The sequence below is a fragment of the Mustela nigripes genome, chromosome 16 (genome assembly GCF_022355385.1).
Source record: "Mustela nigripes isolate SB6536 chromosome 16, MUSNIG.SB6536, whole genome shotgun sequence".
Taxonomy (NCBI): Eukaryota; Metazoa; Chordata; class Mammalia; order Carnivora; family Mustelidae; genus Mustela; species Mustela nigripes.
In genome coordinates this window covers 20361745-20378496 of record NC_081572.1, presented here as the reverse complement: position 1 = coordinate 20378496, position 16752 = coordinate 20361745, and the positions used below count along the sequence as shown (strand labels likewise).

Genomic DNA, 16752 nt, shown 5'->3' with positions numbered 1-16752 from the left:
CTCTGCAGACATCACGGCCCCAGCAATTAACAAGGGAACGATTACACGCCATCGCCCCAGGCTGCGCAAGGGCTGGGCCCCAGCCAGCCCCTCTTCTGCACCCTGACTCCCCTCTAGCACCCCTCGAGAGATGGCTCTCACACGCTATCTGGCGTGGCAGCTGCCCCAGTCACAGATCCCTGTTTTCAATGCAAACAGCTCCTGTGAGCTCAAGGTCTTGGGCTCATTAGCCCCAGGTGGGGAGGCTGGGCAAGGGTGGGGACCCAGCTCTGTTTGGCTCCAGCCCAGGCTGCAGCCCAGGGCCCTGCCCCAGGCAGCACGCCCAGGATGCTGTACCAGTTTCTGTCCTTGGCCCACTGCAGACGTGCCGTCCCCGGGGCCTTCTCTCCTGGGGATGGCATGTACAGCCCAGTGGAAAAGCCTGGGCTGGACTCCACCTCTGGGTGTGACTACCTCTCTGAGCCAGGTTCCCAACTTAACGTTGGGCCATCTTTCCACATATATGAGGAACTCAGGATAGTCCGAACGACAGAAGGAGTTAACTGTTTAACAGATTTAGAGTTTTGGTTTTACAAAATGGAAACCGTCCTGAGCACGCACGGCGATGCTGGTGGCACCATACGTGAACGGACTTCAGGCCACAGAACTGCCCGCTTAACCATGGCTGAGATGGTCAATTACAGTGTGTGTATTGCCGGAATACACAAAAAGACAATGGAGCCATTAACACTCAGTTTTACTGGGGAGTGCCACTGAGCATCCAGTGACACACAGCAGCAGCTCGGTCCTCGACATCCAACCTCACTCCCCACTCCCCAGGGCCTGGATAATTCCTCCTCTATTAGGTATGTGGCTTACTTAGTAATCCAGCTGCTGCTCTCAGCCTCAGTCTACCAATCTGGAAAATGGGAATAACCCCCCGCCCTGTCTGCCCCCAAGGGGTAGAGCGATGCCTGTGACTGACAGGAAACGCTCCGCAAACTGAAGCGGTCACAAGGACCAGCAAGGAGGGAAAGACCCGCCCCCTGAATCCTCTCCCCTCCTCTCTCCTTCCCTCCCTCTCCCTCTTCTCCATCCCAGCCTCTCTGTCAACAGGGCACCCCTGGTTTCAGCTCCGTAACTGAGACAGACAAGTGTCCCAGCTCTTGCCTCCCCCCACCCCCCCCCCCCCCACACACACACACAAAGGAAGGCTTCATTCCTGACACCCAGACCCGCTACCCGGTCACCTGTCCCACCTGTGTGGGGCCCAGAGCCCGCCCCACAGCCACATTCCAGGGGCCTCTGGGGTATAGGGAAGGGTTTCAGCTGTGACAACAGAGACTTTCATGAACAGGGGACAAGTATCTCTGGGCAGTCCCAGCCTGGGGGTGAGCCAGACCTCTAACATTAAGCAGGGGCAGGGTGTGGCTGTGGTTGCCGGAGGCCACAGCAGAATAGCTAGGGAGGGGCCGAAGGAGCTCCTGGCCCAAGGAGGGAAGGAAGAGCTGGGCTCTGGGGTCCCCAGTTCTGTGACCAGAAGCGAGTTAAGGAACGTCTCTAAGACCCATAGGAAACTGGCAACAAGAGCGCCTCCTTCAGGGTCCTCAGCACAGGGTACGACTGGATCTCAGCCTCCTTGGTACAGCGCTGGGCACTCCCGGCGGCCACGTGTGCCCCTCCAAGAGACCTTCCGGGGGCACAGGGTGCAGTGTCCCCCCCCCCCCAGCCTCCTCCAGCACAGGATCAGACAGATCCATGGGGCCTAACAGACCCACTCAGCCTGAACCTCTCAGCCAAGGGGAAGTGGGACTACTTATTCACCTTTAATTGGCCTCAGTTCTTGGCAGCTGAACTGTAAACCACAGAGGCAAGACCATACCCACACAAGGGCAGAGTTAGACAGAGAAGCTGGGACTTAGGTTCCTTTGCTGGCCTGGGACCAACTTCAGGCAAGCCAGGTTGGGGGTCTGTACGGGAGGTCTGGGTCACAGCTGGGTCCCGTTCCGGGCTCTGGGCCCAGGTATGAGCTGGTGGTGGGCGTAAGGGGCTTCTGTGGGGCTGCCCAGGGATGGATGAATGTGTTAGTGCATGCACACACACACACACACACACACACACACACACATACCAACAGGTATACCCTCTTTGGCTTTCTAAGTGGGAGGCCTGCCCCCATCACTCAGGCTCTGACCCACAAAACCCCAGGCTCTCCTTCGGTTAGGTGGAGGAATGGATCGATAGGACCTGGCCCAGGGGACTGCAGTCCCAGACCCTCACATGGAGCAAAATTGACAGGTACTAAGGACCTGGCATAAGGTGCATCAATCCCAGGAGACTGGGGTATAGGGTGGCACCATCAGGAAACTTTGTTTCTGGTCCTGGCTCTGCCATTAAGTCACTGTGTGACCTCTGACAAGTTACTTACCCTCTCTGAACCTGTTTCTTGCTCTATAAGATGTTACTCATCTGAACTGCCTTTTAGGGTTGTTTGATCAAATGGTTATATACTAGGTGCTCAATTAAGCATTACTTTCAGACACACAAATATTTACCAACCCATGAGGAAGTGAAGTGGAGAGAAAACTGAATCTGAAGAGAAAAAAAAAAACCCAGTTTCAAATCCCACCTTTGCCATGTTAGAAGAGTCACATATATAACAAAACACTTAATCGCTGACCCTTACTTTACCCATCCATAAATGGGGCCGATGTGGGGTGCCTGGGTGGCTCAGCCTGTTGAGCTTCTGATTCTTGGTTTCGCCTCAGGTCCTGGGTCCTGGGACCTGGCCCTGCGCTGGGCTCCGTGCTCAGCAGGGAGTCTGCCTAGGGATTGGATTCTCTCCCTCTGCCACCCCCACCCCAGTCATGCACACTACACTTGTTCTCGCGCTCTCCCTCTCTCTTTCTCAAATAAATAAATCTTTCAAAAATGGGCGGGAGCCGGGGGAGCAATGCTTGTTTCACAAGCCTGTTTTAAAGAACAGGTTAGATAGACAAAGAGTTCCGCAAACAGGAATTACCCTACAGTAGCTGCTGATGAGCACCCTCCCACCGGCCCCTGGGACAGGCAGGGTGCACTCTGATCTAAATAAAACCAAAACAGGCTCAAGAAGTTCTGGCCCATCTCTAACGGTCAAAAAAAAAAACAAAAACCAAACCCAACAACCATCCTCAAGCCATAAAACTTTATTGGCAGGTCAGGGGAAAGAGTCAGGGGTAAGGTCCCTCCCTTCCCATGGCCCTACCCAGGGGTCCCCTCTGCAGGAGAGCGGGAAGCCAGGAGGTGCTGGACTCAGAGTGCCTTGGGGGTGGGCAAGTTGTTGTATTGGGCGTCCTGGCCCTCCAGCAGGCTGCGGTAGGTGGCGATCTCCTGCTCCAGCCGAGACTTGACGTCCATGAGCTGCTGGTACTCCTGGTTCTGGCGCTCAGTGTCCGCACGCACCTCACTCAGCTGGGCCTCCAGGGTGCTGATCAGAGTCTGGATCTGGGCCAGCTGGACTCCAAAGCGGGCCTCTGTTTCTGCCAGCGTGCTTTCCAGAGCAGCTTTCTGAGGGCAGGGAGAGGGAAAGAGACTCAGGGGAGACTAGTTCCCGGAGAGGGCATGGGCACAGCCACAGCCCAGGCCATGCAAGGCTTCGTGGGCTCCATTATGCATCCCACTGGGCTGGGCATACGGACCATGCTTAGCTGAGACTGCAGCTCGATCTCCAGACCCTGGAGGGTGCGCCGCAGATCCGTGACCTCCGACTTGCTTATCTGCAGCTGCTCTGTGTTGCCAGCCACCTCCCGATTCAGCTCCTCGGTCTGCAAGAAGAGAAGAGGCAGAAGGAATGAACACTGAGGCAGAACTCTGCCTGAAAGCATGAAGCTTTCTCTCCCTGCCACCTCCCCCAAGGACACCTGCTACCCACTGCGTACCCGGCTGATAAACCAGGCTTCAGCATCTTTTCGGTTCTTCTCAGCCATGACCTCATACTGGCTTCTCATGTCACCCAGGATCTTGGCAAGGTCGATGCCTGGAGCGGAATCCACCTCCACGCTGACCTGGCCCCCGACCTGGCCCCTCAGGACACTGATTTCCTGGAAAGACACAGCAGAGATGGGCATGTTAGAGCCCAGAGCCTGCTGGGCCTGGGCCAGATCACTCCCCCATTCCCCAGATGGAAGGCGCTGGTTCAGGGGCAGACCTCAGAGCCAGCACCACCGACAAGACAAACTAGTGGACCGTCCATCCACTGCTGGAGCCCTGGGAGCCCCACTCCACACCCGGGGCCATACTGAGGGTGCAGCAGGTACGGCCAAGGTCAAGAAGATACAGGATAAAAATGTCTTCAGCCCTGGGAAGTTGGGGTGGGATGGAGAGATGACCCAACCTGAAACCCACCTCCTCATGGTTCTTCTTCAAGTAGGCCAGCTCCTCCTTCAGGCTCTCGATCTGTATCTCCAGGTCACTCTTGGCCAGGGTCAGCTCGTCCAGCACCCGCCGCAGGCCGTTGATGTCAGCCTCCACACTCATGCGCATGGCCTGCTCCGTCTCAAACCTTTCAAAGGAAATAGATACGGTCAGAGCAGCATTTCCTCTGAACCCCTGAAGACTTCCCCGCATCTCCCGCAGGGTTCAGGAGTCCATGGGGGGCAGTTGCTTCATGCCACCTAGGGGGAGTGAGGACAGAGTCTGGTCCCCCCACTGCACTAAGCCCCCAAAGGGCCTGGGATCGCCCCTCCTTCTCTGCCCCGGCTTCAGCAACCCACCAAGGCAAACATACTCACTTGGTTCGGAAGTCATCTGCAGCCAGACGGGCATTGTCAATCTGCAGGACAATCTTGGAGTTCTCGATGGTGGCACCAAGAATCTGGAAGATAAGAGGCAGGAAGTTGGCACCAGTTTAGTGTACTGGCACTGCCCACCCCCTTTCTTCCTAGGAAAGAGAGGAGAGCAAATGAGTATGCCTCTAACCCCTAGAGACCAAAGCCCAGCCATGTCTCAGCCGTCCGTTGGCCAGCTCTCTGGGAGGTCTCGAAATCAGTCCAGGCCCGGGAGCTGCAGCAGGAGAAACCATCATCAGGGACGCTGAGACGACAGTAGAGCACGGGTGCAGGAGGACAGGGAGGTAAGTCTGGGAGGAAAGTGTCTGAGAACTGTACCCAGGGAAACTCTAAATGGTCTTATGGGAGGCAGTGTCTAGCGATCTGCCGACCAGATGCAGTGTTGGGGTCTTTTTGTCCATAGCCCCATTCAAAGCACATTCTGCCTCAGGAAAGTCCCATTTCTTGGGCATCAGTTATGTGCCAAGCACTGTGCCCCTCATCTTTCACGCCAGGTCAGTGGGTATGCCTATTTTATAGAGGCAAGAAATGAAGCTCAGGATTCCTTGTCCAAGTTCACCCCGGCCTGAAGTCCCTCTGCTGTGATGGACATATTTACGCCATTGATTAAGGTACTTGGGTTTATGTTTTTCAAAGAGCAAATCATGACTCATTAGTCATTGTACTGGGAGGTAATTTGCATAGTTTATTTAATGAACTTGAACAGAATATAAAATATGAGATCACCCACAGTACAGTAAGTATTGTTTCAAGAAAGTTTCGCTAGGGCACCTGGGCTTTGCTCAGGTCATGATTTCAGGGTCCTGGGATGGAACCCTGCACAGGGCTTCACACTCAGAGGGGAATCTGCTTGAGGAAACTCTCTCCCTCTCCCTCTGTCCCTACCCACACCTCTCTCTCTCTCTCAAATAAATAAATCAATGAAAGAAAGAAAGAAAGAAAAGAAAAGAAAAAAAAAAAGAAAAGTAGGGGGAGCCAGGCTTTCTCAGTCGTTGAACTTCCCAGGGTCCTGGCTCCCTGCACCAGGCAGGGAAGCCTGCTGCTCGCCCTCCCACTACCCCTGCTTGTGTTCTCTCTCTCACTGTGTCTGTCAAATAAATAAATAAAATCTTAAAAAAAAAAAAAAGGAAATTTGCTTCCATTTTGGGTGTGTGTAGGACAGAGAATGGGTGAAGAAGATACATGGTAAAATGTATTATTGTCAGGTTACAATTTAAAGTGTGTAAGCAGTATTCTATTTTGTTGTTTACCACTCTAGCTGTCCCTCCTTGTCCACACGTCTGGTTAACCTGCTCCATGCTCGAGGCACCCAGCACCTGGCCAGCACTGGGCGACATCGTGGGGAGCCGCATGTTTGGAGCCCCAGCACGTGGGATCATTACATGTCCCGAGGGTTACTGATATATTTCTTCCAGTCACCCTGCATGCCTTTAGGGGCTCCCTGTTAGACCTATGGCTCCAGCACCCCCAACCCCGAAAAGGACGGGGCTGAGGGGGGGGGGGGTGGCTCTGCGTGTGTTATCTCGCCTTTACCAGATCCTTAGGCCATTAGCATATGTCCCCTCCCATTCTTTTCTGAAGTTTCTAACTATGCGGTGCCCTCCTGCCCCCAGCCCGGGCGGGGCAGGAGGGGCTTCAGCCTGAGCCTGATGGAAACCAGAGCTGCCCCACCAGAGAAAAGGAATGCAGACGGGCCCATACCGGGGGCAGCAGAGGGTAGGTTCGGCCCGGGGTGGACTGCATTCCTCTCAGGCCAAATTCCTGCTTGTCCCTGCTGCAACTGCGCCCCCAGCCAAGGCCCCTGGGCAGCCTACAGCCTGGTCCCACCTCCTCCCACTCCTCCGGACCCCATCTCCCAGGCCTCCCCACCCACCAGCCCCGCCCCCGCCGCCTCGGCACACCCCACCCACTAACCCGCCCCCTTCCCGATACCTAGACCTCCACTTCCTGCCCCATTGTCCAACCCCTCCTTACCTGCCCCTGCTCTCGGCCCCACCCTGCGGCCCTCCCACCTTCTAACGGGCTAGCTCCCGCCCGGCCGGGTGGTGGCGCGGGTCCCTCCTCCGGCCTCGCCCGGCCCGCGGGGCTGGCCAGGTTTGCGCTACAGGTGCACCTCCCGCAGCTGGGCCGCCGCCCACCTTCTCCCGCAGCTCCTCGATGGTTTTGAAGTAGTGGCTGTAGTCGTGGGCCGGCCCGGGCCCCTGCTTCTGGTACCAATCCCGGATCTTCACCTCCAGGTCGCCGTTGGCCTCCTCCAGGGCGCGCACTTTGTCCAGGTAGGAGGCCAGGCGGTCGTTGAGGTTCTGCATGGTGAGCTTCTCATTGCCCGCCAGCAGCCCGTCGGACCGGGCCCCAAAGCTGCTGCCGAAGGTCCCGCCGTAGCCCCCGCCGTAGCCCCCGGAGGACGAGGACACGAAGCGGGCGGAGGACACAGACACGCCGCGGCCGCCCGAGCCCCCGTGGATGCTGGGCGCGCGGAAGGCACTTCCCGCCCCGAGGCGCAGGGAGCCGCCGCCCAGGCCCCCGAAGGACGAGGTGGCGGACGACTGGCGATAGCTGTAGGAAGTCATGGCGAAGGAGGACTCGGCCGACACTGGTCAGAGGAGCAGCGGTAGGCGAGAGGAATGGCGAGGGCCTCACCTGGCGCCTTTTATGCCCGGGGCGGGCGGGGAAAGGGGGAGGGAGAAGGGGCGGATATCTGAGCCCCGAGGAATTTGCAGGCTCCTGGGTACAAATATGGGCTTTCTTCCAATTGGTCAGTTCCTGGCGGCTCTACCTCCAGCTCTTCCTTCCCGCGGCCCTGCGGGGAACTGCCCCACCCCAACTCCTCCGGAGCCCCGACTGCACTGCTCCTCACCTCCCAGCGCACTCATTCCTTTCTTCGCCCCCATCACACACAGAGACGCCCTCGTTCACATTCTGACCCTCCCCAGGCTTGAAACCCCCCAGGAATTAAGTGCCCCAGAGAGTAGACTCCTAAACCCTGTCCTCCCTCTAAACCCGCGTCACTCAGAGACCCCCCCCCCCCTCTGGAATTGTGTTCTGAAGCCCCTTTCTGGGGATTGGAGTTAAACACTTTCCTTCAATACATTCAGGAGATTCCTAAACCCCACTTGGAATTACACCTCTCAGAGCCTGCCCCTTGGGGATTCACCCACATCCTGACTTCCTCTCAGTCCTCCAGAGGAGGGTGCCCTGGCCGCTGGCCTCCAGAGACAAAGCTGCCCCACCCTGCTGGAGCCAGACAAAGCCCAGGGGCCACCAGAGGCTCCTGGGGACAGCTGCAGGGAGGCTTCTGTCCCTGGACTGTAAGGGACTTCCTGGCAACCCCAAGCTCAAGCCTGCCCCCACCTACCCCCACTGGGGGCCTCTTACCTCCCACCCCTCCAGAACAACCCCAACCTCCAGCTCCAAAATCATGCATTCATTCATCACAGATTTCCTGAAATCATGATGGGGGGATCTGAGCCTAAAGGAGGCAAATAACTTGCCCATGAGACATGTAGCACCTGCCACCCAGAGAGGGAAAACGGGTTGGGATCCCTCCCTCCTTGTGAGCATCTGGAAGGAGTGTGTCAGGCTCAGTCCTGGATCTAGTCCCTGGATCAGTGAGTGGGCTGCTAGGCCCTGCAGGGTGCTCCCAGACAAAGCAAACAGCTTTGATAATAAGAGGAAGGAGCCCTCCTCTCCATGATCCCCGCTCTTCACCCTGCTCAATAATTCTACCCATCCTTTCTGATCACTTGAAAGGGCCGGGCCCCCGACCAGACACTGCCTGCGCCTCACCCCAGTTCCTGTCCCCAAGGACCTCACCCCTCCTCAGAACTGCTCCAGTGGTTCCTTAGGTCAGAGCAGTCACATAGTTGCAAGATGGGGGCCCCAAGCCCTTTGGAGACGCTGTTAGGGAGGTGGGCCAGCAACAGGCCTCAGTTTCCCCCAGTGAAATCTCAGCCCTCCTTTTACACATCATCACCTGGATCACCTGTGGCTAAAGGAAGACTTGTCCTAGCCTCACCATTCCCCAATAAACTGCCTTCCAGCCACCCACTTATCCAGGAACAGGGGCAGGAAACTGCCTACACACCCCATAATCCATCGGAGCAGCCCTGACCCACTCAGGAAGGCCAGCCTGAGGCTGTTTAAACTAGTGAATCAGACCTACAAGTGGGTCCGAGGTGCCCGAAAGGGAAAGGAGACGGGCGTGATCCAAGCTGGCCATGAAAGTAGGGTGCGGCTGGGCCTTCACAAAGGTTGTAGCCGCCAGGGCTGGTCTGAGGTGAGTAACCCTTTATTTGACCCTGAGAAGGAGGCCTGTTCCTCATGGGCCAGATAGTTGCTACGCACACCAAGCCCCAGTTGGGATCTCTGGTTTTCTGGCCTGATAGGAAGGACTTTGTGTTAAGAAACAAAATAACAGAACCAACAATCCCCACCCCCAGATATTAAGGGGTTGTGAGTTCCTTAAACTCCAGAGGAGCTTCGGGTCCCAGTGCCCACCCCAGGGCCATAGTCCTAAGAACAACTGACTGGGGGTGTCCAGGTTACAGTCTCCGTAGGTCTCATCGGATCCTCTGGTAGCCCCGCCCATTTCACACAAGAGAAAACAGAGGCTTCAAGAGGAGCAGTGACCTGCTGGGTCCCCAGCCAGGTGTGTCAGAGTCCAGCTTCCAGCCTCTCAACCCTCAGCCCTGTGGCCTGGGTTCCTGAATGTGACAGAGGCTCTGCTTTCCCCTCCAAAGAGGTCCCAGTTCTAGAACCACTCCTTTGGGTCCCATTTCCAAAGTCGTATACCAGTTGCCAGGGCAGGAAGCCCCAGACTGAAATGCAGGTGGAGTCAGCAGGAATCCCCCATTCCCAGTCTCTTCCCAGCAGAGTCCCCAGCATCTTCCACCATGACCTGTGGCTTCTGACCAGTTCTCTGATTCATCAAGAACTCAGGAGAACAATCTCTACAGGCTGCCTTCCCCAGAGATGGAACTGAGGGCGTCAGTAATGGACTGCCCACCACCAGGAGTCTCAGATCTGCTCCTGGCTGTTTGAAGGCAAAACCTGACCAGAGACACTCCCTTCCCAAGCTCTGGTCCCTGAGCCAGGATTCTGTCTTCTCCATGGCAGGTGCACACAGGGTCAGGAGGGGGAAGGGAATATAAAAGCATGAAGGGACCCCACAGTGGATCCTTCCCAGCTGCCCCCAACCTGCTGCCCCAGGAATTTGAAATCATGAGGTCCCTTCAGGAAAGTGGGGCTCCATCCAATAAGATCAGAAACACTGCTCATTAGAGAGTATCAGTGCATGGTACCCAAGTCTCTGATGCTCTGAGTCACTTATAAAATAGAGATAAAAGTAATAATAGTAACAACCTGGTTCATGGGGTTGTTTTGAGGGTTAAATGAGATGGTGCTTGTAAGGGTGCCTGACACATACTGAGCACCAAAAAATGTTATTATATAATCTGAAATAGTAATATCACGATATTTCATAATATTATATAATAAATACTTACATGTATTTGTTTATTATCATTATAAGTATTCAAGCCCAGACCTTTAATACCCTAAAGCCACAGCACCAAAGGAAAGCTGTGTTCCTCTCACAGGATGGAGGTCGGGTCCTTCATCCACTGGCCTGGAGCAAGAGCCATCAAGCCGGGAAAGACATAGGGTCACCTGTTAAGATCCTAACCTGTCCTTCCTATTCCAATATGCAATTATTTATTTAGTCAGTGAGTCATTCAAGCGAAGCTCTAAGATCAGCCCCACAGAGGAGGTGGGCTCGTGCACATGAACAGAATTCATAAGCTGGAGGAAAGAAAGAAAGTGGAGATCTCATGAACTTGCTTGTTGTGTAAATTGGCAACCCTTCCCTAGACACCATCCCCTTCTCCAGGGACGGTGAGCACGGATGCTAAAGGTACTTTCTGACCTGTGCCTCCATTCATCGACCCTGTATCTGTCCCCTGTCTGCCAGGCATAGTACTAGGTGCTGAGATACAGAAGGATATACAAGCTTTTGCTGCCTCTCAGAAGCTAACAATCCCCACAGGGGATTATAGAGATGGATTAGTTTTGATGAAATGTGTTAGACTGAATACTCACATTAATTTCCACTCCTTCCTGAAACCGTGTTAAGCTGACAGTTAAGGAATATTGGAGAGAATAAAACAAGAGGCAAGAGAGGATGATTAACTCCTACAAAACGTTGAAACCCCCAAAATGATAACTCACAAGAGACAGGAGAAAGCTGAGACCAGAGCTTGGGAGCATAGGGAGAGGAGGGCGGGGCAGGAAGCTCAGAGCTCAGGAACTGGGGTGCCAGGTCCCCTGAGTGGGGCCGTGGAGGCTCGGATTGAACAGTCTGGCTGTAAGTTTCCATAAACAGCACCAGGCTCCCTTCCCAGACTCCCTCCCCAACCAAGGGCAGCCAGGAGAAGACAGCAGCTTCACTCTTTCCCATCAGCCAAGGCAGAGTTACAAAGTCCTATCATGGAAGGTGTTGGGGAAGCTGGGGGGCCAATGAACTCCCTTAAACATGGCAGGAGGGGGCCTGTTGTGGCCACTTTGCGGGCTGACTGGGCAGGTTCTTCCCACAAAAGTCCACCAGTGCCACACTTTCTCATTTACCCCAAAGAACCGCTCTACCCTGTGTTCAGGGAGGCGTATGAAAGGATGCTCTCGGAAGCGCCGTTTGTCAGGGTGGAAAGACGAACCGCTGGTGACAGTTGAGTCAACTGGGTAACATAAACAGAATGAGTAATGTCAATATACAGTGACACAGAAATCCCTAAAGAATGAAGTCGTAGATAAAAGCGGCAAGAGAGCAACACACATGATAAATTAATGCTGGCATTAATGTGCATATGATTATGCACATATGTGTGTGATGCACATATGATTATGCACTCAGTGACATATGATGTACATATGATTATGCATGTAAGCATATATGATGTGATTGTGCATGTAAGTACATATGATGTAATATGATTGTGAATGTAAGCATATGTAGTATACATACGGTTGCGTGTGAGCACATATGGATGTACATATTATGCACATATGCACATGTGTACATATGATTATGCACGTGAGCACACATTACATGTGGTTGTGCATGTAAGCATATGTGATGTACATATGACTGCATGTGAGCACGTATGGATATACATATCACATGTGTACATATGACTAGACACATAAGCACATATGATTATATATGGTTGTGCATGTAAGCATGTATGATGTGCCTATGTGCCCATAAGTACATATGGTGTACATATGATTGTGCGTGTAAGCATATGTGATATACATATGACTGTGTGTGAGCACATATAGATGTACATATTATGCACATATGCACAGTATGATTATGCACATAAGCACATATGGTTGCTTGTGATAATGCATGTAAGCATATGATGTGCCTATGTGCCCATAAGTACATGTGGTGTACATATGATTGTGCTCATAAACATATATGATATACATATGATTATGCATGTAAGCATATAGATGTGGGAGGAGATGCACCAGCCTGAAAACAAGGGATTCCTTTGAGAGAAGCCGAATGAAGGCTCATAGTCAAGGGGAGGCTTGTGTCAAGGGGAACCCACACTTATCTCTGCTGTTCTTATTTTTATAAGGATGTATTCATGTGGAACCTGTTTCATGTTATGTATGAACAGGTAATAATATCTTAAGAAACATTATACGATTGACATTGAGAACCAACCTCATTTGACTCCTCTCCATCGGTGCACCACTGACATCCTCGTCTCATACACTAGGGAGGAAGTTTTGGAAAGGGCAGCAGCAGATGTGGGGAAAAGAGAGACCACCCCCCCACCCAGGGGTGGAGGAACTCAAGACCTTGCTCCAGCTAGGTGCCTGGTGCTATAGGGCCCCAAGGCCAGCAACCCAGGTCTGGCTGCCTCCGTGGTAGCTCATCTCAGTCACTCCCCGCACCATGGGAAGCCAGGGAAGGTGAGGCAGGGCAGGCCAGGTCAGGTCAGGATGGCCCCTGGTGTTCCTCTTCAAGCCCCAGGGGAGGAAAAACCAGCCTGACAGGAACCAGAGCCAATCCTGGCGGAAGGGAAGAAGCTCTCTGAGTCCTAGGGAACTGCCCCTTGTCCAGGCAGTGGGGGAAGGGAGAGGGTCAGCTTCCCCCCCCCCAGGTGCCACATTCCACACTCTGGGAAGACCGGCTGCCTCTCCCTTCCACCCCACCCCTCCTGAGGGGCTCAGAGTACGTGACCAGCCTCAGGCTCCTCCGCACACAAGGAGGGACTAGGCGTCCTGTTGGCCAGGGGTGCGTCTCTCTGCATCTGTCCTGGCCGTGGGCTCTCTGGGCCCCATCTGGAGCTCTGTGCCAAACCTCAGCCCATCCCACCTGGGCTGGGACACCAAGAGGGCCAGACGCGAGACTGACAGAGAGAAAGAAGAGTGTCTAGAAAGAAGAGTGTCTGGTGTCTGCCCTGATTCTGTCCGAATGGTCCTCCCTTTCCAGCCAGCTAGTCCTTCCCACCAGGGAAGCTGCGCTGCCTCCCTCCAGGACAGAGACTCTCAGACCTGGGGCACTGTCCATTTCAAAGCTCACCGGATCCCGTTAAGTAAGAGCTCTACAGAGCCCTTGCTAGCCACACCCCCACAGGACTCCCATCCGGCAGCTGACATGGTCTTCCTCAAGATCAGGTGTGGCTCCATCACACTGGCTGCCTCAGCTGCTTCTGGGAACACCTACTGTGAGCCAGAGGCCAACATGTGGCCATGAGGGCCACATCCCTGCCCTCCAGGAGGGACCAGGCCCTTCCTCAGGCCTGGAGAATCCTTGCTCCTCACCTGCCTCTTCCCCTTCCCTCCATGTCAGGAACTCCAGCTCCTCTTCCGAGCCCAGCCTGGGCATCACCTCCTCCAGGACGTCCTTCTTGATGCACTCAGGCCAGGCCAATTTTTCCCACTACTGCCCCCCTCCCCCAACAAACCCTGAACTCTCCACATTAGAGGCACAGCCCTGTCTCCCCAACTAGATGACCTCGGAGCTTACCCCACCTCTGGCCCAGGGGCTGACTCCAGCCCTAGCGAATGATTAATGAAGATTTGCTGAGAAGGAGGACACGGAGAAATCCTTTTTTTTCATTCAACCAATAATTATGGACCACCCTCTCTGTGCCACACACCTTTCAGATTCTGGGCATCGGGAACAAAATGGTCAAAAACTCCCTGCCCTCCTGAGCTTTCAATCTGGGTGGGGCGAACATACAAGGGTGCATGGGGAGGAGTTGATCGGGGAAGGGGTGAAGAGCCACTAACGGAGAGTGGCCATCGAATTCGGGAGGGCCAGAACAGAGGAAGTGGCACATGGACAGAGAAACCTCAATAAGGCAAAGGAGCCTGCAGGCCCCTGGGGGAGCAAGGCAGGGGCAAGGTCCTGGAGGAAGAAGGAGCAGGGTGTGTCCCAGGAACTGCCATCACCCCCTGCCTGGGAGGGGTACCCTGTCGGAGGGGCGTGCAGGAGAGGAGGCCAAGCCAGAGCACAGAGCAGGGGCTGCAGTCCTGTTCTCAAGGGCTGGACTTTGTCCTGAGAGCTTTGTTCAGAGCAGCACTGGGACCGCTGGGGCTGCTCTCTGGAGCTAGGTGGGGGGCAAGGGTTGAAGCTGGAAATCTAATAAGAGACTCTTATAAAATTAGAGATGCTGAGAGCTTATTCTGGAGCCATGGGGGAAACCGTGCATGGGTACATGTGAGAGGTGGTTTGGGGGCATTCTGAACAGGGGGAACGGGTGCGTTCCCTTGCAGCAGAGGGAAGAAGAGGCATCCAGGTGACTCCGAACTTGAGGTCTGAGGCTGGCCTTTGCATTGTAGTCAGAGGACAGGTCGGCAGGGGCCACGGTTTCTCTGATGCCCCTCCAGATAGACAGTGGTCACCCCAGGGTCATCCCCAGAGCTGGGTCCTCAAGCAGCCTTAGGTTCTCATTGGGTTCCTCTCACCAAGCACCAAGCCCTCACTGTGCCCAAGCCTGGCAACGCTGACACCCCCCGAAGGAGAGGAAGGACGAAGGCTGCACCCACCCAGGAAGCCCACAGATCGGGGAAAGAGTAGGGAGGTGATCTCTGACCTAGGGTTTTCTCCATTGTCAACAAAGCTACAATGAACGGGTATCACCTCTATAATCCGAGATGAGGGGCATTTATATATTCTCAATTCTGACTTGCCCCACGTTCCACTGGCTTCAAGTTGGCAAGTGGGGCCCCACAGCCTTGGGGTAGGGATGGTCAGGTTAGCTGAGTTTCTGGAAAAGCTGCTTCTTCCTCCGAAAGGAAGACAGGCGGGGGTGGGGGGGCGCGGGGGCATTCTTGAGAGCAGCTGGAATTTAGAGCTGCTCTAGAGACAAAATGCTGAGCCCCCCTCTCCTGGCCTCGCCTGGCCCCTCCTGGCTCCAGCCGGCTGCAGCATAAACATTTGTTAGCAGACACCGCAAAGAATCCCATGGCAAGGTGGGCTGCCAGAAGCTGGGAACACTAGGAGTGCCCAGGTCTGGGGTCTGATGGGTGAGATGCCCTTTATTCAGAGAAAGAACAGCTGAGGCCCCACCCTCTGCCAGGCGCCTGGTATCAGTGGATAGTGGATTGGGAGAGAAAGGGTATCTATACCCCAGCCAAGGCGCACACACACACACACACACACACACCATTACCAGAGGACAAAGCCTCATTGGCTCCCATGGGCACCTCACGGCTAGTCGAGGCAGGACCTATCCAGCCCGGCCCTCACCAAGGTGCCTGAGCACCAGCCTGAGGCCTTCCGACCAGGCCAACACTGAAAAGGCATCGGGAAGCAGCTAGGAAGCCCTCCAGTCCTACCTGAGACCCAGCTCCCCACCCTTGGAATGTGCTAGAGTTGGGGAGGGGATACTTCCTCTGCAGACCTCATCTGGGATTAGGGCAGGGGCCTGCGGAGACCAGAACATCCAGCAAAGACATCAGCCCTAGCTCAGTAAACACACAGCGAGGGCCCCCGGCGCACAGAAACCAAACAGACGCCTTCACACACACAGATCGGTATCTGCGGTTTCTGAAGGAAGGGTTTGAGCTCAGGAAGGGGAGGGGGAGGCTTCAGGAACATAGAACTTGCCAGCTTTGCCAGGCCTGTTTTCCCTTGTCCTTCTCCTCCTCCTGACCACTGAGAAGCATTAAGCTTCCACTAGGAGGGGCGCCTGGGTGGCTCAGTGGGTTAAGCCTCTGCCTTCAGCTCAAGTCGTGATCTCAGGGTCCTGGGATCGGGCCCCACATCGGGCTCTCTGCTCAGCAGGGAGCCTGCTTCCCCCTCTCTCTTTGCCTGCCTCTCTGCCTACTTGTGATCTCTCTCTGTGTGTCAAATAAATAAATAAAATCTTTTAAAAAAAAAAAATCTACTAGGAGCCTAGCGAGATGAATCAGACAAACTCCTACCCTTGTAAGATGGGAGTGTCGGAACCTCCTCACCCAGAGGTTTCCAAGCGTGGCCCGCAAAGCCCACAGCAGAGAGCAGCTGCTGACCAGCCACACTCACACACACGTGTAGTCACGTATACACACACACTCGCCCACACTCTACTCACTCATGCACACACGCTCGCACACCCTTGCCTACCCTCCACACTCACTGTTATGTGTTCACATGCTCACACGCTCACTCACAACCTCAACGCTCATACACACGTGTGCACACTCACCCCAGGGCAGCTCAGCCCTCCCTTGAGCTACATACATACATACATACAAACTGCTTCCCATAGGATTTTGCTTAAGCAGAAGGTCTCCCTCTTTGAAACTCCCGTAGCTGGTGCATCAGCCCAACTCCCTCTGTCTGCAGATCAGAAAACTGATGCAGCAGCTGATATTCCACCTGGCCCTGCTCACACAGCTGGTTTCCCGCTGAACTTGGGCCCCACAGGCAGGTGTCCCAGAT

The 16752-nt window shown here is 54.7% G+C and overlaps 1 protein-coding gene across 1 annotated transcript; it reads right to left on the bottom strand.

The window, feature by feature from the left end:
* Nucleotides 1-3151: 3151 nt before the first annotated feature.
* KRT19 (keratin 19) lies at nucleotides 3152-7469 on the bottom strand. Its single transcript, XM_059378881.1, has 6 exons — nucleotides 6947-7469; nucleotides 4752-4834; nucleotides 4366-4522; nucleotides 3900-4061; nucleotides 3660-3785; nucleotides 3152-3528 (listed from the first exon to the last, which is right to left on the bottom strand). The coding sequence occupies exons 1-6, from the start codon at nucleotides 7376-7378 to the stop codon at nucleotides 3274-3276; spliced, it is 1215 nt and encodes a 404-aa protein (XP_059234864.1). The 5' UTR covers nucleotides 7379-7469; the 3' UTR covers nucleotides 3152-3273.
* Nucleotides 7470-16752: the final 9283 nt, after the last annotated feature.

Bases quoted from the DNA above. Each gene is read 5' to 3' on its own strand.
- KRT19 (XM_059378881.1), bottom strand. From the start codon at position 7,378: ATGACTTCCTACAGCTATCGCCAGTCGTCCGCCACCTCGTCCTTCGGG. The intron at 4,523-4,751 runs GTGAGTATGTTT...TTCCTTTGAAAG, and splicing joins GCAGATGACTTCCGAACCAA to GTTTGAGACGGAGCAGGCCA. The intron at 3,529-3,659 runs GTCCGTATGCCC...CCCTGCCCTCAG, and splicing joins TGCAGTCTCAGCTAAGCATG to AAAGCTGCTCTGGAAAGCAC.